Source organism: Dendrobates tinctorius, unplaced genomic scaffold (assembly GCF_039654945.1).
Source record: "Dendrobates tinctorius isolate UK_male_01 unplaced genomic scaffold, ASM3965494v1 ptg000116l, whole genome shotgun sequence".
Taxonomy (NCBI): domain Eukaryota; kingdom Metazoa; phylum Chordata; class Amphibia; order Anura; family Dendrobatidae; genus Dendrobates; species Dendrobates tinctorius.
In genome coordinates, this window is record NW_027361784.1 from 7,090,821 (window position 1) to 7,117,948 (window position 27,128).

At 43.5% G+C, this 27,128-nt stretch overlaps 1 protein-coding gene across 3 annotated transcripts in view; it reads left to right on the forward strand.

Moving 5' to 3' along the window:
* Positions 1-27,128, forward strand: part of OXR1 (oxidation resistance 1) — a 559,470-nt gene that overhangs the window by 470,817 nt on the left and 61,525 nt on the right. For all 3 annotated transcript variants that reach the window (XM_073590175.1, XM_073590176.1, XM_073590177.1), the window contains 5 exons: positions 4,662-4,769; positions 7,836-7,949; positions 9,208-9,360; positions 14,990-15,174; positions 22,682-23,442. In XM_073590175.1, coding sequence (XP_073446276.1) covers positions 4,662-4,769; positions 7,836-7,949; positions 9,208-9,360; positions 14,990-15,174; positions 22,682-23,442 — 1,321 coding nt within the window. The remainder of the gene's footprint in view (positions 1-4,661; positions 4,770-7,835; positions 7,950-9,207; positions 9,361-14,989; positions 15,175-22,681; positions 23,443-27,128) is intronic.

The window sequence follows — 27,128 nt, forward strand, 5'->3', positions numbered from 1 at the left end:
AGCGGAATCGCAGTTAACTAGTTAAATCCCGCTGTCAATGCTGACAGCAGGCATTTAAATAGCACTTCCGGCCGCCGGGCCGGAAGTGAGCTCATTGCCAACCCCGTCACATGATCGGGGGTCGGCGACGCGTTGTCCTGACAACCAGAGGTCTCATAGAGACCTCTATTGTTGTTGCAGGCAGATCGCCAGGTGGCCGGCGCTCAAAGAAATGCAGTAAATCTGCTACATATGGGCGATCTGCTCATCTCCCATATGTAGCAGAGTTGATCGAGTTGTGCATGCTTCAAGCCTCCTATAGAGGCTATTGAAGCATGCCAAAAGTAAAAAAATAAAAAAACAACCTAAGTTCAAATCACCCCCCTTTCGCCCCAATCAAAATAAAACAAAAAAAAAAATCCCACATACACATATTAGGTATCGCCGCGTTCAGAATCGCCCGATATATCAATAAAAAAAAGCATTAACCCGATCGCTAAACGGCGTAGCGAGAGAAAAATTCAAAACGCTAGAATTACGTTTTTTGGTCCCCGCAACATTGCATTAAAATGTAATAACGGGCGATCAAAAGATCGTATCTGCACAAAAGTGGTAGCATTAAAAACGTCAGCCCGGCACGCAAAAAATAAGCCCTCACCCGACCCCAGATCACGAAAAATGGAGATGCTATGGCTCTCAGAAAATTGCGCAATTTTTTTTTTTTTTTTTAGCGCAAACTTTGAAATTTTTTTTTAAAAATGTTATGCACACATAAGCGTTTTTTAAGCGTTTTTACCAGCAAAAAACGCTTAAACGCTTACAAAGAAGCATCCCATTCATTTTAATGAATTCCACACTTTTTGTGCATATTGATGCATTTGTTTTCCGCGTAAAAAACGCATCGCAGTAAAAAGCTTAGCATGCTCATTAATTTTGCGAAAAAATCCGCATTTGGAACTATATTCTATGAGACTGGGGATGCTCCGGAAAAAAAAGCATGGAAAAGGCGCGGAAAAAACCCGCATTTCCTGGGGAGGAGTCCGGTTTTTAGTCAGGAATTTTCTGCATACGTGGGTACATAGCCTTAGTTAAAAGAGAACCTAGACGTGTTTGGTGTCTATGAACTCGTAATGACCTGGAGAATCTTAATGGCAGGTTACATTTAGCATTTAGTGAACTTGGCAAAAAAAGCCAAGCAAAAAACAAGTGTGGGAAATGCTCTTTTTTTTTTGCAATTTCACCACACTTAGGCATTTTTTTTCCCGTTTTCGAGTATACGACAAAAACCAAGGGTGTCGTTTAAAAGTACAACTCGTTCCGCCAAAAAATAAGCCCTCACATGGCCATATTGACGGGAAAAATAAAAAAAGTTATGGCTCTGGAAAGAAGGGGAGCGAAAAACGAAAAATCAAAAAAAGCCCTGGGAGTTAAGGGGTTAAAAAGTTTGTGTCCCTTTTTTTTTTTTTCTTTTTTTTTTTTCCCTTCTCCTTTTCAATTCATGCTATAGCCATGAGTATTTATTTTTATTTTATTTTTTGTTAACCCACATTATGCTTCCAATGTTATGGGCTTTTGTTTTGTTGAGTGCTATTATTAATGGTCTTTACCAATGGGGTGTGGCTCAGAATCACCTTGTGAGCCACACCCCCTTAATGAAAATGCCCATATGTCTGCTAATGTGTGGCAGAAACAAATTAAAGAGAAAAAAAAAAACAACAAAAAGTAATATTAAAAGGAGCAAAGGGAATAACATAAGTGCCAAAAATAAAGTTATGGCTCTTAGAAGAGAAGGAAGGAAAAGGCTGGCACCAAAATAGAAGCTAGCTCCAATGAGAAGGGTTTATAAATCCAGACTGGTGCTCGCTGCCGCCTCGGGGGAGCTGTGCTCGCTGCCCCAATCCTGCACGATGTCCTTATAACCAGACATGGGAGCTGTTATCAGCTTGCCATGTGCCCAGCATCGCCTTTCTAGCTTCATTGTACTAAACTTTTGTAATTACCGTATTTTATTGTTTAGTTCCTTTTTTCAGAAGATTAAAACTACCAGTATAAATGACAGAACGGAGCAAAGGTCTTCACATATTCCAGCCTCTGTTGTTCGGAGCAGGAAGTCAGACATGATGATGGTGTGTTACTGTCCAGAACCATGACCTATAGCGGCACTTCATCCCTACAAGAAGAGCGCCTGACTATTCTGCATTAAGGTTTTGGATTCTTTTACCTGTGTCACATGCATGCTATACTGAAACAAAAGAAGTGTTTTAGTTACTACTTCAATCATGGTGGCTCAGTGGTTAGCACTGTATGGTGGCTCAGTGGTTAGCGCTGTTGATTTGCAGCTCTGGAGTCCTGGGTTCAAATCCCACTAAGGACAACAGTAAAGGGTTTGTGTGTTCTCCCCGTGTTTTGTTTGGGTTTCCTCCGGGGTTTTCATTTTCCTTCCACTCTACAAAGACATGGGGATAGGGATTTTATACTGTGAGCCCCAATGGGGACAGTGATGACGATATCTGTAGAGCGCTGTGGAATACGATGACGCTATATAAGAAAGCATAATGATGGAATTCTCTGTTACTTATATGAATACATCATCCTGTGTTAATTGCTGCTCTCTTTGGCAGTAGGTGCTATGCCCTACATGCTTTCTGTGCCCAGTATTTGCTGAAGGTTTTTTTTTTTTTTTTAAGATCTCTAACTCGGAATAACATTTCCAATAATTCTGGACAATTGATGCCTTAAATGCTGTGTGGCTCCTAAAACAAAGAGGGGATGGTGGGCTGCTTACATTTTGCTCCAGTCCAGACCATCACTGTCATTTCTGGGTCTGTTGTAAAGCAAATCAGTAACCACAATTAACAATACAAATCTGTACACATTAAATGGATCTTGGACCAAAGGAGGCTGGTGTAATTGCTGTGCTGTGAAAATCCTTATCAGATTTTTCCGCCACTAGACATACCAGCATGTCTGTCCTTTTTCAGATTTTATTTTTTTAATTTTATTGCAGTATTGTCCCCATTGAGATTAAAAAAAAAAAAATTCTAAAACACACAAGTAATTTTTGCTGGGGTGATCTGGTGAACTATTTCCCCGCATCAAAAACTTTAGGCATATTGTAAAATATGAGCATTTTATGAGTCCATGTGAAGTGACGGATCACGAGTCAGTTTATTTAGTCTAAGCCCAGCCTGCAGCTTGTACAGAGCAGTGTGAGATCACATCGGCGAGGAGGGACACTGAGGAGCTGTCAATCATGGTATATGGATGGATATAGAGTTCAGTCGTGTTTTATAACCTATGTCAGAATGATTGTATAATCCATTATTAATAGTGAAGTGGGCAGTGTTCTGCTGTGTCTCTCAGTAGTCGGAGACATCAGCTGAGCGTCTGGTGGAGGCAGAATGTTGCAGGGAATTGTGGCTTAAGTCCTGGTGTAGAATAACTATGCATTCATACTGTGACAGCCTAAATCAGCCGTTCTGCAGATGTCTCTGATTGCTGACGGTCACTGCAGGAGCGGCGGTTCGTGCCTGTCTCACACTCCATGTCCTGCCACAACCCCCGTCCTACTGCTCATGATATTCACTATTTTAATTAACCTAGTGAATAACCCCGTAGACAAAACTAGTCTCTAAATTATTGAAGGTATTTAATGGATTTTTGCATTTTCATTATTTTCTTTATTTACTAGAAAACTTCCATTAAAGGGAACCTGTCACCCCCCCCCCCCCCAGGCGGTTTTAAGTAAAAGCGCCACCTTGTGCAGCACTAATGCTGCATTCCGTCAAGGTGGCACTTCTATTTTGCGTCCCTTCCACCGCAGGAATAATAGTTTTTAAAGTTGGTCAGACATACCTGATATTTGACAGGGGAGCAGGTCTTTCCCCCCTGGACACAGACGCCTCACATACGTCGGTCATGTCCAGGTTTTGAATTTGGCGCCGCCTCCTCAGCGTTCATTTCTTTTTCTCTCGGCTGCGCTACAATATTCTGACGTCACCACAGGTCTTGTTGCACCGCTGCCCTGCTCAGCTCCGCCGCTATGGGTCACATGGTGCTGACGTCATCACAGGTCCTGCTGCACCACTGCTCTGGTGAGCTCCGCCCCTACTGGTCACATGGTGTTGACATCATCACAGGTCCTGCTGCACCACTGAAAGAATATTACAGTGCAGGTGCCAGAAAAAGAATGAATGCCGAGGAGGCGGCGCCAAATTCAAAAGCTGGACATGACTGACGTATGTGAGGCGTCTGTGTCCAGGGGGGAAAGACCTGCCCCCCTGTCAAATATCAGGTATGTCTCACCAATTTTAAAAACTATTATTTCGGCGGTGGAAGGGACGCTAAATAAGAGCCACCTTGACAGAATGCAGCATTAGTGCTGCACAAGGTGGCTCTCTTACTTAAAAACACCTGGGGGGGTGACAGGTTCCCTTTAAGATGAGTGACGCCAGAAGTGTCTGGTAGATGCTGTTCTTTTTATCTTCATAAAAATTTAACTTTTCTGGGTTAATCTGTTATTTTTATGGCAGCTTATTTGACTACTATAAATGCAGATCTTCCCCAACGTGCTCCGTCCTTCAGTCGGGTTATTGACGGCGTTCTCCCCCTCATTAGGCTCTGCTGTTACCTGACTGCAATGAGGAAAGATGCTGACGTCTTTCTTTTTCTCTACTTTTCAGGTTGAGTCCAGAGATTCCTTAAATAGCATCGCTCTGAAGTTTGATACTACCCCCAATGAACTAGTTCAGTTGAATAAGCTGTTCTCCAGAGCCGTTGTGCCTGGACAGGTATGTGCCACTTTTTTCTGGTTATAGAATTTGTTTTCAGCAGATCTTTCTGTAAGTATATGTCGGCTAGAGTTTAATTTTTGCGATCTTTACAGCACGAGCTAATGAGAATTATTTTTAAGACCATGTGCATACAGGCGTTTTGGGCGGGACCCACCTGAATAATTGCATCTCTGCAAATGAAGATGATACACAGCAATATCAAGACGACACTGCTGTGCACATGGTCCATCTTGTGTTGCTTTTAAACCACTTCATGGTTTTGAAACCATGAAGTTGTTAAAAGAAGTGACATGCTCATCCAGCGGGCAACTTCCGCTAGGAAGTCACTCGCTTTTCATTCGTCACAATATAGAGTAGAAGATGCCGGCGGTGGAGCCGCTGCTAGAGCGACTAAAGCCGTTCCACCAGCACTTTTCCTACGCAGCAAGAGCAACTAAAGCCGTTCCACCAGCACTTTCCTACGCTGCAAGAGTGACTAAAGCCGTTCTACCAGCACTTTTCCTATGCTGCAAGAGGTACTAAAGCCGTTCCACCAGCACTTTCCTACGCTGCAAGAGTGACTAAAGCCTTTCTACCAGCACTTTCCTACGCTGCAAGAGCGACTAAAGCCTTTCCACCAGCACTTTCCTACGCTGCAAGAGCAACTAAAGCCTTTCCACCAGCACTTTCCTACGCTGCAAGAGCGAATAAAGCCGTTCCACCAGCACTTTCCTACGCTGCAAGAGCGACTAAAGCCGTTCCACCAGCATTTTCCTAAAACGTCTTCACCTGGGAGAACTCAGCGGCTGCATCAGCATCTAAATGGCTCCGTGTTCGCATGTTGTACCGAAGAGGTGCGAAGTAAAGCTAATTATATTCACTTATAGCGGGTGTCTTATGTGGGCATGGCTTATTTTTTTTATAAAAGGGTTTCTGATGGTAAGCTGATCAGAGGGCGTCCTGGAACCCCAGCGATCAGCTGTAATCTGTAGGAATACTCAGTAACAAGTGCTAATGTTCTCTGCAAATTGTACTCATTTGAAGATCTAGCGGATTTCCCAAGAATGGAAAGTTAACACTTATTCCTTGACCGATAGGAGATAAATTGTTGGATCTCTGGTGGTCTTACTGCTGCAATTTCCCAGCAATTGCGAGAACGGGACGACTAAATGGTGTAGGGGTCAAGCTTGCGCACCTTTTAGTCCATTCATGTTGTGTGTTTTGTTAATTTAATTTGACCGATCAGTCTAGTACATGGCTTGAATATGTCCCTCAGTCACATGGACAATGACTGGAGTGGTAGTACTCAACCTTTGCTTTCTCTCAATGTCTCAGACGAGGAACAGAAAGGAGGAGGTTGTGCTCCACATCCTCCTCATTCAGGCAGAGTACAGCGCTCCTCTATTTCTAGCAGAGCCTCGATCTCTTGATCGCTGGGGGTGCAGTGATCAGACCTCCAGTGTTCTGTGGTAGATGATAACCTTCAGTCTGGGGAAAAACTTGTTTATTGGACCATTCATGTAATGGGTGGATGTACCGTGTCCTCAACTCGCCGGAGACTGGCTAATTCATGAAGATGCTGAATAGAAAACCTCCTCTGTTAACACACAGTTCCCTAAATTAATGTTTGGAAGTTGTTGTACAAGTCTATCTTTAGGTCTGTTTTGCGATTATGGAAGTAAAGTGATTCATGCAGTAGTCTCATTGCTGTTATTTCCTGAGCTGAATCTACATTTAAAGGGAACCGGACGCCTGGATTGACAACCATAAACTAATTTACATGGCTGCTTTTTATCTTTTATAGCTGATTACCGGCCCCACCATTGTATGGGACAAGCTCACAGTATAGGGAGAGTCTCCCTTTTATCAAACTTCTATCAAACCTGTCCCAGCCCATGGAACAGGCTTTAAAAAAGATAAATGCAGCCAGGTAATTACATTATAGGTCTCGATTCTGCTGTCAAGTTCCCTCTGCATGTATATATCTAAGGGCCCCATCACACATAGCGACTCACCAGCGATTACGACAACGATATCAACGTGTCAGGATCGCTGGTGAGTCGCTACATGATCGCTGGTGAGCTGTCAGACAGCTTCACCAGCGATCAGCACAGCGACGCCGAGCGCGCGGCATCGCTGTGTACTTGGTTACCAGCCAGCGCGCTAATGCAGGGAGCTGGTAACTAGGGTACACATCGGGTATCCAAGGGACGTGTGTCACTTAGAAACCCGATGTGTACCTTAGTTACTAGCTCTCTGCATCAGGCGGCTGGTAACTAAGGTACACAGAGGGTTTCTAAGCACAGCGCAGTGCTTAGAAACACTGCGTTTAGGCTAGTTTCACACTAGCGCTTTGGAGCGCAGCGACGGCCTGCGCACGGCCGCCGCTAAGCCCCGCCCCCTGCCGCGCCTCCGCCGGTAGCTCTGCCTACCGGTGCATGATGCTGCATGCGTCCTGCGTCCCCTATCTTTATCACTGGGGGCGCAGGCCGTGCGCAGTATGCGTTTGGCGGCGCATGCGTCCTTTTCACGGTGCGCCGAGCGCAACCAAACTGCAGCAGGTTGCGTTTGGCGCTGGTCGGCGCACCGTGAAAAGGACGCATGCGCCACCAAACGCATACTGCGCACGGCCTGCGCCCCCAGTGATAAAGATGCAGGACGCATGCAGCGTCATGCGCCGGTAGGCGGAGCTACTGGTGGAGGCGCGGCAGGGGGCGGGGCTTAGCGGCGGCCGTGCGCAAATGTGAAACTAGCCTTACCTTAGTTACCAGCTGATCATTGGTCTCCCACCTGTCACAAGCAGCGATGCGTGATGGCCAGCGGGAGACTAGCGACCAAAAAATGTCCAGGGCTTTCCAACAGTGATCAGCGATACCGGCAGGGGGGGCCGGTCGCTGATCGCTGTCACACACAGCGATCTCGCTGGTGAGATCACTGTTACGTCACAAAAATTGTGACTCGACAGCGATCTCGCTAGCGAGATTGCTTTGTGTGACGGGGCCCTTACACAACGTGAGCATTTAAGTGGCCAATAATGTCGGTTTATTTTTTTGTTAGAGAAAATAATTTAATTTTGTTTATTAGCTTTTATATGTACCGGATCCGGACTACATTTCCAGTGTGGAAAGCTCTCCATCGATTAGCCCCATAAGTCCTCTGTCTCCAACCTCATCTGAAGTTGAATTTGAGAAAAGTGCAGTAAGTAAAGTGTCTTGTTCATCCCTCCAAAAGTGTTAAATGCTAATGGAACATTCTATGTAGATGCAAAAGGTGCACATGTTTCTCCCCTTTTGCAGAAAGATGTAAAGTTTGTGTAGTTCATGGTTTGGCCTGATTAAAGGTGCATTAAACAGAAAAATAACCAAGCATCTCCTCTCTTATTCTCTTCCACTGCCTTTGATCCTCCTGAGTATTTTATATAGACTTTTTCTAATGTCTAAGCTGTCACATCCGCCGCCTCCTAGTCTTTCTTTTTCAATATCCCGTATGTAAGGCTTCATTCAGACTTGGTTATTTTTACGTCCTAGAAAAACTGATTTTCATCAGTGTTTGCAGTTTTTGTTGGTGGAGTAGTGGGACTAAGAAGACAAGTGTGTGTGTGTGTGTGTGTGTGTGTGTGTGTACGCGCGCACACGCACACAGTCAGTATCTGATCAAAGTCGGCAAAGGACTCACCCATGGTTTTACTCTGCCGACTTTGATCCGATGCTCTGTCCAAGGGAAAATATCGGACATGTCGACTACCCCATCAACAATCATAGAAACTAGTGAAAAATGACTTCTAAGGCTAGTTTCACATTTGCGTATGGAGAATCTTCGGTCGTCTTCGGACTTCCTCCGTCAAGCTCTGCCCACGGCTGCACCTTCTCCGTGAAGCTTCGCCTACGGCCTGCGTACCCTATCTTTAGCATTCGGTACGCAGGTTGTGCCACTGTATGCGGATGCCTTCGCATGCGTTGTTTTGACGATGCAGCTCCTGCATAAAATTCCAACATGATGCGTTTGACGCAGGTCGCCGGAGGCATCCGCATACAGCAGCACGACCTGCGTACCGAATGCTAAAGATAGGGTACGCAGGCCGCATGCAGAAGTATGTGGCCGTAGGCAGAGCTGACCGGAGAAGGTGTGGGCGGAGCTTCATGGAGGAAGGCCGCAGATCCTCCATACGCAAATGTGAAGCCAGCCTTAATGAGACCTGTGAGACAGCTGACTGCAGCAGGAACCTCCTCCCTATTCCTTGTCTGCAGTAAGACAATAGGGTTATAAAGCCCCAGTAACAGCAGCTAATCAGCAGATTAACACTTCTAGGATTTCTACTACACATGTTTTATCAGTCTGTTTCCAGGCCACGAAAAAAATCCTCCAGTATGGACAGGATTCTCTCCCGTTAACTAGTATAGTTCATTCCTGGTTCAGGTGGTCATATAACCTTTTAATTTTTGAAATGTTGTTCTAGGACCATGATCACAGTCGCCATAAAGAATCCACATCCTGCCCATATTATTCTTCCATCCGGCCATCTAGGGTGGTGTCCTCCACATCAGAAGAAGAAGAAGCCTTCACTGAGAAGTTCTTGAAAATTAATTGCAAGTACATAACTGATGGAAAGGTAATCTGCTGCATTACTTCTAATGTCTTGCCGCGCTCATCTTTAACCACAAATGTTTGGATTCTCACGTAACTTATCAGCTACTCCTTCTTCTTTCTTTTTTTTTTTTTTTTTTTTTTTTTTACATATGTGGTTTGTCATCATCATTCTGAATGCACAACAGGTGCTAGAACTTCCTTTTCATCACTTCCCAGCTAGCTTTACTACTGCCACTATAAGGCCGGTTTTACATTTGCGCTTTATGGCGCAGCGGCGGGCTGTGCACGGCCGCCACTAAGCCCCGCTCCCTGCCCGCCCCTTCCGGTCATCGCCGCCTACTAGCGCACATGGACGCTTGCGATCTGCGCACCCTATCTTTAGCATAGGGTGCGCTGGCCGTGTGCTAGCAGGATTTTGCTGTGCGCTGCGCACTTTTGAAGGTGCGCAGTGCGCGCCGAAACGCAACATGCTGCGTTCGTCGCACACGGGCGCACCTTCAAAAGTGCGCAGCGCACGGCAAAATCCTGCTAGCGCACGGCCAGCGCACGATCTGCTCACCCTATGCTAAAGACAGGGTGCGCAGATCGCAAGCGTCCATGTGCGCTAGTAGGCGGCGATGACCGGAAGGGGCGGGCAGGGGGCGGGGCTTAGCGGCGGTTGTGCGCAGGCCGTCGCTGCGCCATAAAGCGCAAATGTGAAACCGGCCTTACTTGTAATGAAACTTTGAATCCGTGGCTTCTTATGAATGCCGCCAACATTTTGTGCATGTGATTTGTGACCTACGTCCCAAGGCTTGTGGTGACCCTGCAAATTCTCAACCTTACGTTAAAGTTCCTGGAGAAAATATAAGGATGGCTGAAGAATCTCCATCACACCTCAGCGGGCGTGCTGTCAGTACACTGGACGCATACGGAACACGTATAGGACATGTCATGTCATGCAGTGAAAGTAGTTTGAGAAGTTGAGAATTGCAAAATCTTATTTAGTGGTGTTGTCTGTACAGTATGTTTTAACTGGCTTTAACCCCTTCATGACCTATAGCTACGGCATAGATCTTGTCTCTCCCTTTGCTGCTGGCTCCAGCACTGAGCCTGCATCTTTTCTGGCTCATGAAAGCTGAACTGATCAGCTGTTATGTGCCCCTAACAGCCGCGGGTGGAATCGCGATCCACCCACAGCTGTTAATTTAAATGCCATTAACGTGGTCATGCCCGAAGTGCGTCACAAACTTTGCCATCGGCGCCTCTGTCACATGATCGCAGGGCGCCGATGGGTTGGCATGACAACCGGGTGTCTGCAGAACACCCCAGTGCTTGTCATTGCTGATCTGGTATAAACACTGGCTTGTGTTATAGCACAAGCGATCAGAAGATCGCAGCTTCAAGTCTCCTAAGAAGATTATTGAATCCTAGTAAAAAGTAGAAAAATTTTTTTTTTAACAAAATTATTAAATATAAAAATTCGAATCGCCCCATTCAAAATAAAACAAAAAAAGCCCGTTTTTGGTATCGCTGCACTCAGAAAGCCCGATCTATCAATATATAAAGTAAAGTACTCCTATCTGTAAACGGCGTAACGAGAAAAAAAAATAAAAGCTCCAGAATTACATGTTGTGTGTGTGGTGTGTTTTTTTTTTTTTTTTGTTCTTTGGTCGCCACAGCATTGCAATGACGCAGTTTTTTTTTTTTTTTAAACGTTTTTTTCACCACTTAAATAAAAACCAAAACAATTTCTACATGTTTTGGTATCTGCGAACTTGTACTGACCTGGAGAATCATAATGGCTAGTCGATTTTTAGCATTTAGTGAACATGGTCAAAAAACAAAACAGAAAACAGTTATGGCATTGCCCTTTTGTTTTTGCAATTTCACCACACTTGGAATTTGTTTCTCGTTTTCTTACATGGTAAAACCAGTGGTGTCGTTTAAAAGTAGAACTTGTACCACAAATAATAACCCCTCATGTGGCCATGTCGACGGAAAAATGTAAAAAAAAAAAGTTATGGCTCTAGGAAGAAGGGGAGTAAATAAAGAAAATGCAAGAGCGGAAAATCCTAAGATCATGAAGGGGTTAATAGACAAATGCATCCATGTAATTAAATTATTGGTGTCGGTCGTGCTGTCAGGTTAACTTTAACCCTTTCACGACAAGCGTACATGTCGGGTCTCTCCCCTCAGCGCCTGAGCCCACATCTATTCCCGCATGTCAGCTGATTTCATCAGCCAATGTGCCCCTAACAGCCGTGGGTGGAATTGCGATCCACCCGCGGCTGTAACATGCTTACTGACGCTGTCAATCTCAGACAGCGACGTCTAACATGCTCTCGCCGGAAGCGTGTCACAAACTACGCCCATGTGCATGGGTCGTCGATGGATTGGCATGACCACCCGGAGTCTGCAGGAGACCCATGTGGTTGTCATAGCCAGATAACTGAGAGTCGCCCAGCCGTCAGCGCTCGTAGCAAGTGAGCGTTTCTGCTACATAGAGCAGGGCTGCAGACTATTGAGGCTAGTAAAAAAAAAAAAATGTTTTTGAAAATGCAAAAGATTAAATTCATCCCCTCGCCCCATTCAAAATAAAAAAAAAAAAAATACACATATTTGATATCGCCGCTTACAGAATCGCAGATTTATCAGTATATAAAAAGAATTAATCCATTCGGTAAACACTGCGTAATGAGAAACTCAAAATGCAAGAATTTTTTTTTTCTTCTGTCACCGCAACATTGCATTAAAGTACAATAACAGACGATCAAAAGATCGTATATACCCCAAAATATCATCAATAAAGATGTCGGCTCAGCACACAAACACTACAAGTCTCGGAAAATGACGCAATTTTTTTTTAAATAAAATAAAAAAAGAACCTATACATGTTTGGTATCTACAAACTTGTTATGACCTGGAGAATCATAATGGCAGGCCCGTTTTAGCATTTGGTCAATATGGTTAAAAAAAAAAACACATTTTGGAATTGCGCTTTTTTTTTTTTTTTTTTTTTTTTTTTGCAATTTTATCAACAGTTGGATTTTTTTTTCCCGTTTTCAAGTGCATTACATGATGAAAATCAATGGTGTTGTTCAAAAGTACAAATTGTCCCTCAAAAAACAAGCCCTCACGTGGCCATATTGATGGAAAAGCAAAAAAAAGTTATGTCTCTGGGAAGAAGGGGAGCATAAAAAGTGGAGAATGGCCCCGGGAAGAAGGGGAGCATAAAAAGTGGAGAATGGCCCCGGGATGAAGTGGTTAAAGGGAACCCCTCAGCAGGTTTTTGCTATGTAATTCAGTGATGCCTCTTATCAAGCTACAAGCTTTTCTTTACCTGTAATGATTGTTTAAGCAACAGGAGCTTCTCATTGCTGGACACGTCTACTTCTTCCCCTTTCTGTGATATTCAGCTCACTATCTGTACATAGACATTCTACATAGAGAGCCAGATGTGGGCGGGATTAGATGTGGTGTGGGGGTGGGGTTAGCTTTCTCAGCTCTGATCCATTGCTAAATCTAAAAACTGTCACTGCTGCACCCAGTAAACTAAGAGATGTATCACTGGATTCAGGGTTTCTGCACCTACATCAGGCTGTTTTCAGGTGAGGTAGCAAAAACCTGCTGACAAATTCCTTTAAATTAGTAGGTAACCTTGCAATATACAGTATGTTGGGTAGTGCCTTTCTATGGATCTGTTGAAATAGAGTTTTTGCATTTTTTTTTTTTTTTTTTTTTTTTTTTTTTTCCCCTCTGGGAAAATGCAGCATACAATACCACTGTTTTTATTGCGTGTTACTTACTTTTTGTATGCAGTCATTTGGGTGAAAATTTACACGATGCAGAGTTTAAATGTGAATTAACATATTAGGGGGGAAATAACCAGCATGAGTTTCCAGAAATCTTATTCATTTTTCTGACACTATAAAAACACAGCATTATTGTGCATGAACCTTTTTTTTTTTTTTTTTTTTTTTTTTGCCAAAAACTGTGAACAATACCCTAAGGTTAAGTTCACACTGGGTGTTTTGCTGTGGTTTTTTTATGCTAATTTTCAGTTGCCTTTTTTACAGTAGCGGCTATGTCTATGGGATTTCAGACACCCCATGCAGACACCTTGTATTTTTGCCATCAGTATTTTGTGCTTTGCTTGTTTTTTGGGACATAGAGCATGTTACTCCTTTCAGCGATTTTCACCCATTGAATTAAATGGAAGAAAAAAACGCACCAAAAATTGCATGAAAAAACTCAGCAAAACCTGTGGTTTTTTTCTGCAGCTTCTTTCCTGCCACTCAGCTTTTGCTACTGAAAAAAAGTAGCAGAAACGCCCAGTGTGAACTTGGCCTTAACGGGAGCAGTTTATAGTTTGGATTTTTCTAAACTTGTTGTTAGAGGTGGATTACCGACTCCGGGAATGTTCCCCATTAAGGCATATATCGTTTGCCTATGTGAAACACACATTAGGACATTTGGTGAAAGGGTTTGTCCAAGCTTTGAAAAATGTTACAAATGGTGCCTTCCCTGACCGTGGATGTGTTTCATATTGCAACTATGCCCAATTTCAGTGAATGGAGCTTAGCTGCAATACCACAGAAAACCTGGCTTCAGGGCTGGCACTGTTTCTTTTCTGAAATTGGCCATAGAAGGCCACAATTATCACCTTGTTGTATAGAGATTATTTTGATCTGATATGAACCCTTTTAGCAACCAGTTGTACTCCAGGCCTCTCCTTATTTATTTACTTATTAAGCTTTGCTTATATGGCGCCATTAATTCCACAGCGCTTTACAGTCATTATCATCGCTGTCCCCTTTGAAGCTCAATCTAAATTCCCTATCAGTATGTCTTTGGAATGTGGGAGGAAACCGGAGAACCTGGAGGAAACCCACACAAACACAGGGAGAACATACAAATTCCTTGGGGATGTTGTCCTTAGTGGGATTATAACCCAGGACCCCAGCGCTAGACGGCTGCAGTGCTAACCACTGAGCCACTGTGCTTTCCTTCCTTGTTATGCAGCCCATGCAGAAGCAATATATTCACTATAATGTAGCAGGGCCACAGATTGCTCATAAAAGTGTAACCAGATTGCTTACACTTCCCCCCCCCCCCCTCTTCTCTATATATGTGTATAACCCTTTAAAGGGGTGGTCCAGGACCTAAAACATCCTTTCTAGCTATCTATCCGTCCTTACACCTTAACCACTTTTGTAATTTGCTTTTTTTACACAATTTCGTACATTTATCCCTCTTTTCCTAATCCCTAAATTGTTGAAAGGGAGTCTCAAACGTGATGCGACAGGTGCCTGGGGCTGCACCCCGCAGCATCTATTCCCCCTCCTGGAGCAGGATGTCATTAGGGGGCAGCGCAGCAGTTACTCCATGGTGATAAACGCAGTGGGAGAGGTGAGCGCAGCGCCAGCTCTCTATTTGTAGCACTCGGTGGGAGTCCCAGTACCTGGACCAGATCACCACCGATCTGCAGTACGTTTAATGGCCAACAACAAACTAAAAAGAAAAAAAATCTTTTCAACATTTAATTCCAGGTTAATAAATACATCTTTCTCTTTGGTTCACTGTTCTTCCTCCTGTTTTTCACTGAATTTAAAACTTTTGTTGCTATTTAAAAAAAAAAAAAAAACTATTTTTTTTTTCCCACCATTTAGGGAACAGTTAGTGGTGTTCTCCTGGTGACGCCAAATAATATAATGTTTGATCCTCACAAGACGGATCCTCTGGTTCAGGAGAATGGCTGTGAAGAGTATGGCATCATGTGTCCGATGGAGGAGGTGACCTCAGCGGCTATGGACAAAGAAATAGTGAATAGTAAATTGAAGGATTCTATTCCTGTGTAAGAGAAGTTTCATATTGGCAATTATTATTAAATGTGCACATTTTAATTTAAAAAAAACAAATATGCAAGGAATAAAATGTGTATGCATGTAATTTTTTTTTTTTTTTTTTATCATTCCCCTTCAATGTACAGAATGGGTATTATACAATTCCTATGTGTGAGCATAATGCCGTCACTTTATCATCAGTGTGGATCTGTCCTCTGAGTGGGCAGGCTACAGTGTTTCTTGAGATGTATAGCCCCCCCCCCCCCCCCCCCCGACTATTTTTACACGCACAGCAATGGCCTCAGCCCTTTGGCTACTGATTTGGATAGCGCTATTCTCAATCAAATCAATCAAATTTATTATCGCCAAGTAAATATTACATATATACAAGGAATTCTTTGTGGCAAAGAGGCAACATAATATATAACAACAGATACAACAAGTAACATCTAACAAGACAGATACAGTATATAGTCTACACATGACGATTTAATTGTTGAACAGAGAGTGGATAGAAGCTGTTCATATGGCGGTTGGTGCTGCATTTGGGGACTCTGAAGCGACGTCCTGAACAGGGCTGTGGAGTCGGAGTCGGAGTCGTGGAGTCTGAGTCGGAGTCGGTGCTCATTTTGGTGGAGTCGGAGTTGGAGTCGGTATAAAATGGACCGACTCCTAAAATATATAATAAATTGGGTACAGTAATTCAATGCAGGATGTGCTGAATATTTTTTCATAGGAGTTTGGGAAAGTTATGAAATGTCCTATAAATGGCTGTTATATTCCTGACCTAAGGCTACATTCACACACAGCGTTTTTCCTGTATTTTTTGAGGATACGTTTTTCAGCTGCAAAAGCTGATCATCTTTTTAAAAAACTGCATCACCTGAAAGGTTTTTGAGCTCATAGATAATGTTTTCAATAGCAAAAGCAGATTAGAAATCTGGTCTATCTATCCATTTATCCATATCTGTCTATCCATATCGTATCTGTACCAAAAAGATTGAAAACCGGGTAGTACACCAATATATATTCTGTTCTATCTAAATATCTTGATTATTGGATCATAAAAATGATTAAATGTCTGAGGTTCACATTGTACTACAATAAATTTTTCACTTAAATATAAGCAATATGTGTGGGAGTCGGAGTCGGTGTAAGGGAAATTGAGGAGTCGGAGTCGCAGGTTTGGCTTACCGACTCCACAGCCCTGGTCCTGAAGGGAGTAGTTGGAATGAGGAGTGTCCCGGGTGAGAGGGATCGGATGAAGTTTCCAATGCGTGGGATCGAATACTCTTATCATAAAGATCCTGGATTTTAGGCAGGGGGGAACCTATAATTCTCTCTGCTGTTCTGAAAGTCCTTTGTAAGCGGAGTTTGTCATGCGCAGTGGCTCCCCCATACCAGACTATCAGAGAGGAACAAATCACAGATCTGATGACAGCATTAAAGAATAAGATCAGCAGATTCTTAGACAAACCATATCTTTTCAGCTGACGCAGGAAGAACATCCTCTGTTGTGCTTTTCTTATAACAGCATCCACGTTTTTCCCCCATTTAAGATCATGAGAGATGATAACACCAAGGAATTTGGTCTCTGTGACCCTAAGAACCACTTCGTCATGGATGTAGATTGGAAGTATCTCATGTTGATCTTTCCTAAAATCCACAACCATCTCAGCAGTTTTTTTTAGTGTTGAGTACAAGATTATTGGCTTTACACCAGTCACATATTCTTTTCACCTCACTCCGATACAAGTCTTCAGCATTTCCCCTGATGAGACCAATCAGTGTCATATCATCGGCAAATTTCAAGATTTTTACTTAGTCTGCTGAAGAGATGCAATCATTCGTATAGAGAGAAAACAGTAACGGGGACAAAACACACCCCTGAGGTGCCCCGATGTTTGTGACAAAGGTGTCCGAAGTGAATGGTCCAACTTTTACACTCTGTATCCTGGCTGTCAGGAAGTTATAAATCCACAAGCATTAGTTGAGAGGGACTCCAAGAGCTACCCTTTTCTTATGAAGTAAATTTGGATCAGTGGTATTCTGCAGTGCATAGAGGTAGCCCTGCTGTGCAAAGAAAGATGGTGAAGAGGATGAGGTGCTGAATCAGCCCTACATCAATTGTGAAGTGATGATTTATCTTATTAAAGGGGTATGGGGTATTCCAAAAGGGAAAACATCCTATCCCAAAATTTAGTAAGGTGTAATAACGACAAATACCTTCAATTAGAAATGTAGTATAGTTCTTTTGATAGCTATGTTGCTTAGACCATGTATAGGCCATTGAAGTAGCTTAGCTGTTAGATGATGTAACCACGGTACCTAAGCTACTGCAATGCCCTGCACATGGCTTATTGGAAGAACTATACTACATTTTTAATTGAAGGTCATTTTTGTTGTTTCTTATTATTTAATTATATATTGAGATGGAAATACCCGTTTCAATGTTGGATAGGAAAACTCCTCTAGGTTACATGCACACGGCATTATCAGTCGGAATCTGCCCAAAAAAGCGCTGTAAATGTGCATCGTAAGAACAACATAATGCACAGCAATGTAAAAATGACATGTGCACATGTTCTGTAATATAACAGCTTCAGGGTTCGGAAAAGCCTGTATGGATTAAAAAAAAAAAAAAAAAAGTGGCATTCTTGTTCCTCAGGCGGCTTCTGCTAGAATGCCACCCGCTCCATATACTTGACAGTGAAATACCTCTGCAGCATAACCGCCGCAAGAGTATCTACAAGACCGCTTTAGGAAAACTACAGCCCATGTTTTCCTGAAGCGGCTTTTCCTGGGAAGACCTGGTAACTGCGCCACCATCTAAAAGACGCTGCGTGCACGTGGCTATTAATGTTTTAGAAGACCCCTCTACAGTAGCTGGAGTGAGTGTTTTTAAAGAGCAAAAAAACCTGCTTTTATCACCCTCCCGGGGTCCTGCGCCAAGTCTCCACCTCTGCTGCACGTGTCTTAATGTCTGCAGTGCCGACGTCACGTCAACAGATCTGCAGCTAATAGCTGAGCTCACACGGAGCAGGTCGCCGACATTGTTGTCTGCACATAGAATACATGAGGCCAAGCATTCATGTGTATGACCTCAGGAGAGATGGCTGACATCTCGCGGCAAGCAGTTGGTAAGGTCGTCTGAGGTCCTGGCTATCAGCAAGTGGTAAAATATCCCAGTATGTAAGAAAGTCCAGAGCCTGAAGACGGCCTTACACAGAAGCGACTTTGTTTGGCAGGCCGTCTCCTGATTTCCTCCTACACATGAGCTTTCGGCTCACAGTAGTAGTCTGACACCTTTGGAGGTGACTTATATCTCCTGAAAACATAAGGATTGGGTGTTGAAACTCCAGCTGTTAAGGGAGATTCAGGATGCCCCCAGACGTGTTAGCTGGTCATCCGGTCCCACCGAAATGGTCAGGTTTGGACGTCTTTCATCCTTGTACAGCGTCCTAATGCTACTGGTGGTTCAGACACAGATCAGGATTTTTCATTGGCTGTGTGATCTTAGCTGTATCCCCCCCCCCCCTGTCTTCAACAGGAGCATATTTGCTTAATAAGTATATATTAAGAAATTGCTTTGTTTTTCTCATTCAATTATGTGTGGGCTCCATAAAGGTTTACGCGGTGATATCCTAGAATTATGCACGTAGTGTTGCAAAAAGGAGCATTCTGGTTCCTGTTATAGTTCCGGGATCTGTAGACGAGTCTTACTACTTGTTTTACTGTCTTGTAAAACCAATGTCAGAGAGATGCCCTGATCAGTATCGCACAGTGGTGATAGTCTTCTGCTTAAATACCTTTCACTAACTTAATAAATGGGAAGCCATAATCTGTTGTCACTGTGCACCTCAAATAGCTGTATAATCAGTTGGGCTCCGCTACATTTTTACGGACAGGTGATCTTGGAGAGAATGGTGTCCTCCGCATGAGCTTCGTTATAAGTAGATCATTACGTTGTGTCTGGAGGAAGGAAAACTGGATCCTGAATGGAGCAAGTGATGGCAGTGTGCCTGGTCATAGATCTGTGCGGCACGCTCCAGATTAATAGTACAGCCATGGCTTCCTTGGTAGAAGGAAATCTCCATGATACCTTAAGGGTGTGTGCACACGTTGCGGATTCTGATTCTGCTGCGGATCCGCAGCGGATTTGGTCCTGTGGATCCGCAGCAGTTTCTGCTGTACCATTAAAAGCAATGGAAAATGAAAACCGCAGTGCACATGGTGCGGAATTTTCCGCGGTACAGGGCTGTGGAGTCTGTAAGCCAAACCTGCGACTCTGACTCCTCAATTTCCCTTACACCGACTCCAACTCCGACTCCACGACTCCGACTCCCACATATACTGCTTATATTTAAGTGAAAAATTTATTGTAGTACAATGTGAACATCAGACATTTAATCATTTTTATGATCCAATAATCAAGATATTTAGATGGAACAGAATATATATTGGAATACAGCTTTAGAACACTAATAAATTGTAAATATGTAATACACTATGTAATATCGATTACATATATACAGTACAGACCAAAAGGTTGGACACACCTTCTCATTCAAAAAGTTTTCTTTTATTTCATGACTATGAAAATTGTAGATTCACTCTGAAGGCATCAAAACTATGAATTAGCACATGTGGAATTATATAATTAACAAAAAAGTGTGAAACAACTGAAAATATGTCTTATATTCTAGGTTCTTCAAAGTAGCCACCTTTTGCTTTGATTACTGCTTTGCACTCTCTTGGCATTCTCTTGATGAGCTTCAAGAGGTAATCACCGGAAATGGTCTTCCAACAGTCTTGAAGGAGTTCCCGAGATGCTTAGCACTTGTTGGCTCTTTTACCTTCACTCTGCGGTCCAGCTCACCCCAAACCATCTCGATTGGGTTCAGGTCTGGTGACTGTGGAGGCCAGGTCATCTGGCGTAGCACCCCATCACTCTCCTTCTTGGTCAAATAGCCCTTACACAGCCTGGAGGTGTGTTTGGGGTCATTGTCCTGTTGAAAAATAAATGATGGTCCAACTAAACGCAAACCGGATGGCATAGCATGCAAGATGCTGTGGTAGTCATGCTGGTTCAGTATGCCTTCAATTTTGAATAAATCCTGAACAGTGTCACCAGCAAAGCACCATCACACCTCCTCCTCCATGCTTCACGGTGGGAACCCGGCATGTAGAGTCCATCCGTTCACCTTTTCTGCGTCGCACAAAGACATGGTTGGAACCGAAGATCAGAAACTTGGACTCATCAGACCAAAGCACAGATTTCCACTGGTCTAATGTCCATTCCTTGTGTTCTTTAGCCCAAACAAGTCTCTTCTGCTTGTTGCCTGTCCTTAGCAGTGGTTTCCTAGCAGCTATTTTACCATGAAGGCCTGCTGCACAGCATCTCCTCTCAACAGTTGTTGTAGAGATGTCTGCTGCTAGAACTCTGTGTGGCATTGACCTGGTCTCTAATCTGAGCTGCTGTTAACCTGTGATTTCGGAGGCTGGTGACTCGGATGAACTTATCCTCCGCAGCAGAGGTGACTCTTGGTCTTCCTTTCCTGGGGCGGTCCTCAAGTGAGCCAGTTTCTTTGTAGCGCTTGATGGTTTTTGCCACTGCACTTCGGGACACTTTCAAAGTTTTCCCAATTTTTCGGACTGACAGACCTTCATTTCTTAAAGTAATGATGGCCACTCGTTTTACTTTACTCAGCTGCTTTTTTCTTGCCATAATACAAATTCTAACAGTCTATTCAGTAGGACTATCACCTGTGTATCCACCAGACTTCTGCACAACACAACTGATCGTCCCAACCCCATTTATAAGGCAAGAAATCCCACTTATTAAACCTGACAGGGCATACCTGTGAAGTGAAAACCATTTCCGGTGACTACCTCTTGAATCTCATCAAGAGAATGCCAAGAGTGTGCAAAGCAGTAATCAAGCAAAAGGTGGCTACTTTGAAGAATCTAGAATATAAGACATACAGTATTTTCAGTTGTTTCACACTTTTTTGTTAACTATATAATTCCACAATTGTTAATTCATAGTTTTGATTACTTCAGAGTGAATCTACAATTTTCATAGTAATGAAAATAAAGAAAACTCTTTGAATGAGGTGTGTCCAAACTTTTGGTCTGTACTGTGTGTGTGTATGTGTATGTATGTATGTATGTATATATATATATATATATATATATATATATATATATATACACACACTATGACATCTCAGCTAAGACAAAGCCTAAATCCTCAGGCTGCATTCACACCATGGGCGTAGCCAGGATCAAACCTGGGGGGGCAGAACCTCATACTGCACACCCCTACACTTGAAAATAAAGCCTGCACCTTAAGAAGATGTGGTGGTGATGAATGCAGTCTATTTATTCCAACTATCAGTTGATGTTGATGTGTTACTGAAGACGAGCAATGCCTGTCCTGGGCGTCCTTTTGGGCAGCTATGAGGTGTACCTGACTGGTGCTAAAAAAAAATGAATGTTAGTCTGTGTACTACCCGGTATTCATTCTTTTTGGTACAGATACGATATGGATAGACAGATATGGATAAATGGATAGAGCAGATTTCTAATCTGCTTTTGCTATTGAAAACATTATCTATGAGCTCAAAAATCTTTCAGGTGATGGAGTTTCTAAAACGCTGATCGGCTTTTGCAGCTGAAAAACCTATCCTCAAAAAACGCAGGAAAAACGCTGTGTGTGAGTGTAGCCTTAGATCAGGAATATAACAGCCATTTATAGGACATTTCATAACTTTCCCAAATTCCTATGAAAAAATATTCAGCACATCCTGCATTGAATTACTGTACCCAATTTATTATATATTTTAGGAGTCTGAGTCGGTCCATTTTATACCAACTCCGACTCCACCAAAATGAGCACCGACTCCGACTCCACAGCCCTAGTTTTAAATCCACAGCATGTCACTTCTTTGTGTGGATTCTGCAGCGGTTTGGCACCTGCTCCATGACAGGTGTCAAACCGCAGGGGAAAACCGCATTTCAAATCCGCAGATAAACCACAGGTCTTTTGACCTGCGGATTTAGACATATACACGCGGAAAATTCCGCAGCAGAATCGGCAACGTGTACACACACCCTTAGGGTTGTCTGGGCATACAGTATTGATCACCAGATTGTTGGGGGTCTGACATCCGATTCTTCTGTTTTTGAGGGCAAGTAAGTTGTCACCAGAGGTCTCCGGCAGCAACTTTCTCCCCTCTGGCCATTGAAAAATTGAACGATCAAGCGGGGAATGCAAGAATTTTTTTTTTTTTTTAACGGATGATTGTCAGATCCTTTTTGTTTTAAACGACCCCATGGTCCAGGAAGGATATGATGGTGTAAACAGAACAGTGTTACCTGGAACCCCATGAACTGGAGGGTTGACTTTAACTTTTGTGTTTGTGTTCATTTTGTCTTTTTTTTTTTTTTTTTTTTTTTTTTTTTTTATACATAATTTCTGACGAAAGCCATTTTTTTTTTTTTTTCCTTTTTCAGAGACATAGAGCAGCTGTCATATATGCGGGATCTCTGCCACCTTAACAAGTCTTCACAAGGTAATGCACATGAACTAGACAGAAAAATGTGGGATACAGGAAATGACAGTGCCAGCACGGCGCCTCGCAGCACAGAGGAGTCTCTTTCGGAGGATGTGTTCACCGAATCCGAGCTTTCTCCAATACGCGAGGAGCTGCACTCCTCCGACGAACTGCGGCAAGACAAGTCTTCAGGAGCGTCCTCCGAATCTGTAAAGACAATAAATCACACACTAGAAAGTGGCTCAACAAGTATCTTGGACTCCACAGATGCTGTACCTGATTCCAAGGACAGCGCTGACCCTTCTGCCAATGATAGCGGATTTGTTAGCAACGCCAACGATGTAGAAAAGAGTGAATCTTCTCGAAAGGTAGGTGAAGACTTGGAGAAAAACGAGGCGGAATCTTCTGCAGTACAAAGCAGCCAGGAAAGCCGGCACGTTGGGTGCAAAGATGGCGAGCAGACGCTAGAGGGTGAGCATACAGCCAAGGACCAAAGTATTGAGAGTCAAGAAGATGTGTCCGAGCATGGGACCAATGCCACAAACCCAGACCTGTCTGTGCATCAGGCATCTGGTGAATCCGAAACAGAAGTGGAGGAACTCCGCAAACTGTGGAAGAATCTGACTATGCAACAGGCCAAGCAACAAAGAGAAGACTTGCAGCACTCGACGCACAAAGAGGCCCAGCCGAAGGTGGGCAGCACAGAATCTGCTGTAGAAGGTAATGATTAGTGGGCAAAAAGAAATGCATCCCTGAATCCACGGTATCAAAACATTTGGCCCCAAAATTATTTGCTTTCAGGTGCAGCGGTTTGAAAATGTAATATTCCCAAAAAGGGTTTTTCACCACCAATTTCTGACATTCACCGTATCCTGGTCTGAGTAGGGACTGGCCACAGATCTCCTTACCAGAATTTAATGAGGCTATCATTTTTGGGTCTGGAGCATGTGCCCAGTCCATGGATATAGTGGTCGGTACTCTGACTGTGATATATGGACCTTACAATACCATTAATATCCTAATCTCCTGGCTGATTGGAGTCTCATCACCAATCAAACATTTATGGTTTTATTTTTCTGGATGGGGACCAAAAATAAAAGAATTAGTCTTGATACCCCTACTGTTTTGTTCACCTCCCACCCCCTTTGTAAATGATTTTGCATCGAAAGAATAGGGGTCTTAAACTGAGAACTTAAATGGAACTTGTCGGAGGTTTTCTTATTTTACCTAATGGCATTGCGGTACAATATGTGTAAATATCTTCTGTTCATTTGGTTTTCCCTGTTCAAAACCTCAATTTAACAGATGTAATACTGTTGCCATGAGCCCGCTGTGTCCCAGTCGTCTTGAGCGGAGATAATCTGCAAACGAGCGATCATATATATTTTTGTTCCTGATTTTTCCATCAATATAAACATGCTGGGGATCAAATGATTGAGCACAACACTAATTTATCGGGTCATTTGTACACTTGCACAGAAGGATGTGCTGCCGAAAATGAATTAATGTGCCGTCCTACGGGGCCAGGTGATTGTGTTAGTCATCGTTCTGTCTCTTATCATTGTTTGTCACCGTGTAGAACAGTCCAGTAAGCAAGCGCCACACTTGTTATGTGGTCAATAAATGATTTTTAGGTGTATGTATGGGCTGAAATCTCCTGTTCGGGACACAACAGCCTCATGAAGTTGTCGAGTTTGGGTCAGGAGAATCTCTGTGAACCCCGTGGCGTTCCGCCCACTCCCACACCAAGTGGTACATTAATCACGGATGTGGGGACGGTCCAGGCGCTAGGGACAGCCATGACTATTCAGCGCTTTGTCTCCGCCCAGATGACTACATCACAGCGGCTGACGATATAACATGATCTCCCTGCTTCTCAAATTGTGGATTTGCTAAAGGTTGTGTTAACAAATACTGTACCATCCTGGCTTTATTTATATAGGGAAAGCTCTCATGATGAGTTGCTTTTTTTTAAATGAACACCAAGCGCAAAGATAGTGTGGTTCATGAGGGAGAAGGGAGCGATTGATCGCCTAATTGATTGTTCAAACAAAACTTAAAATGATTGTAACATGTAAATTGTAGTAAACTTGCTATATATTGTGAGCTGGTGCTCTTTATAGGCTTCTTATCTACAGACTGCCGACTGCAGCAGGAGCCTCTCCCCTTTACACTATCAACAGTAGGACGAAAATATAAAGGTCACCTGATGCGTCAAAAGGGTTTTCATCAGAATTTTTGCAAAAAAACTATTTGAAATGAAGCCAAATTTGAGTTTTTATAACCATCTAGACCAGTAAAAGTAAGCAGAATTGGGACGGTGCATGTAACAACTTACACATCTAATTCGTCAATAGTTGCGCCAAATGTGTACTCCAGGCCCTGATTTCTGCCGAGGATCGCTACGGTTGTAAGATGCTCCTAATTCATTGTCGTGGGCCAACTTGAATAATGCAGAGTTTCACTCCTGTCATTAGGAAGCTAACCCCTGGTTTCCTCTGCACAATTTCTGCACTCTTAGTAAGGTGTAACTGGAAGTTTCTATTGCAATGGCCCAGAAATCTAGATCCTGAAGGCGCACATCGCTGTTTCAGGGCGCCGAAGGGGTCTGTATCATTAATCCTAAGTCCAACCTTTCTAAAGGCTGTATATCCTGAGTGCAAGCCGTGTCATGGGAACTGGACTAGCAGTCTCTAGTCCTCCTCTGCTTCTCATCGTCTTGCCCAGTTAGGAAAGATTTCTGTCCTCTTGCAAAACTTCCTACTCTTGTGTTTAAGGCTATGAAAAATGTATGTATGCACTCCTCATAAAAAGGAACACCTAAACAGCACAATGCAACTCTAAGTCAATCACACTTCTGTGAAATCAACCTCTCCAGTTATGAAGCAACACTATTTGTGAATCAATTTCTTCTGCTATTGTGCAAATGGAACAGACGACAAGTCGAAATGATGAGCAATTAGCAAGACAACCTCTATAAAGGAGTGGTTCTGTGGGGGAGTGACCACAGACCATTTCTCTTATCCTTTTAAGCTGTTTTGCTTGCTTTTGTGTTTTATCGTTGCTCTCACTCCTAGAGGTACTGTGCAGTAGCATGAGGTGGTGTCTACAACCCACAGAAGTTAAGTTAGTGCAGCTCATCGACGATGGCACATCAATGTGATCTGTGGCAAGAAAGGTAGCTGTGTCTGTCAGGACAGTTTCCAGAGCATGGAGCAGATACCAGGAGATGTTGGGGGGAGGGGGGAGCAACAACCCAGCAGTAGGACTTCTACCTCCTCCATTGTGTAAGGAGGAGCATTACCAGAGCCCTGCAAGATGACCTCCAGCAGGCCACTAACATCCACGTGTCTGCTCAAACTGTCAGAAACAGACTCCATTAGGATGGTATGAGATTCCGACATCCACAAGTGTGTTGTGCTTACAGACCAACACTGTGCAGGGTGATTGGCATTTGCCAGAGACACGAAGATTGGCAGAATGGACATTGGTGCCCAGTGCTCTTCATGGATGAGAGCAGGTTCACACTGAGCACATGTGACAGTCTGGAGAACGTTCTGCTGCTTGCAGCATTCTCCAGTGTGACAGGTTTAGCAGTGGGTCAGTAATGGTGTGGGGAGGCATTTCTTTGGAGGGCCGCACAGCCCTCCATGTGCTAGCCGAGGGACCCTGACTGCCATTAGATACCGGGATGAGATCCTCAGACCCATTGTGAAATCATATACAGGTGGACTGGGCCCTGGGTTCCTTCAGCTACATCACAATGCTAGGCCTCATGTGGCTGAATTGTCAGCAGTTCCTGTGTGATGAAAGCATTGATGCTATGGATTGGCCCGCCCATTCCCCAGACCTGAATCCAAATGAGCACATCTGGGACATCATGTATCGTTCCATCCACCACTGCCACGTTGCACTACAATGAGAAAATTGGAAAACGGTCTTAGGAGCGCAGGAAAGAGACTCAGACGAGTGATGGGGTTAACCACTACGCGTTTCGACGGAGGATACTCCGTCGAAACGCGTAGTGCTTAACCCCATCTCTCGTCTGAGTCTCTTTCCTGCTCTCCTAAGACCGTTGTCCATTTTCTCATTGCTCCTATCCTCCAGCGCTCCTCTACGACCGCTCGTTACTGACTCTAATGTTGCACCACAGACCTGTCAAGGAGTTGACTGATGCTTTAATCCAGTTCTGGGAGGAGATCCATCAGGAAGTGTTGTAGTGAGGTCATACAGGCCACACACACACACACTACTGAGCATCATTTTCTTGTCTTAAGGCATTTCCACTGAAGTTGGATCAGCCTGTAATTTGATTTTCCACTGTGATTTTGAGCATCATTCCATATCCAGGCCCCCATGGGATATTAATTTTGACTTACATTGATCATTTTTATGCTTTATTGTTG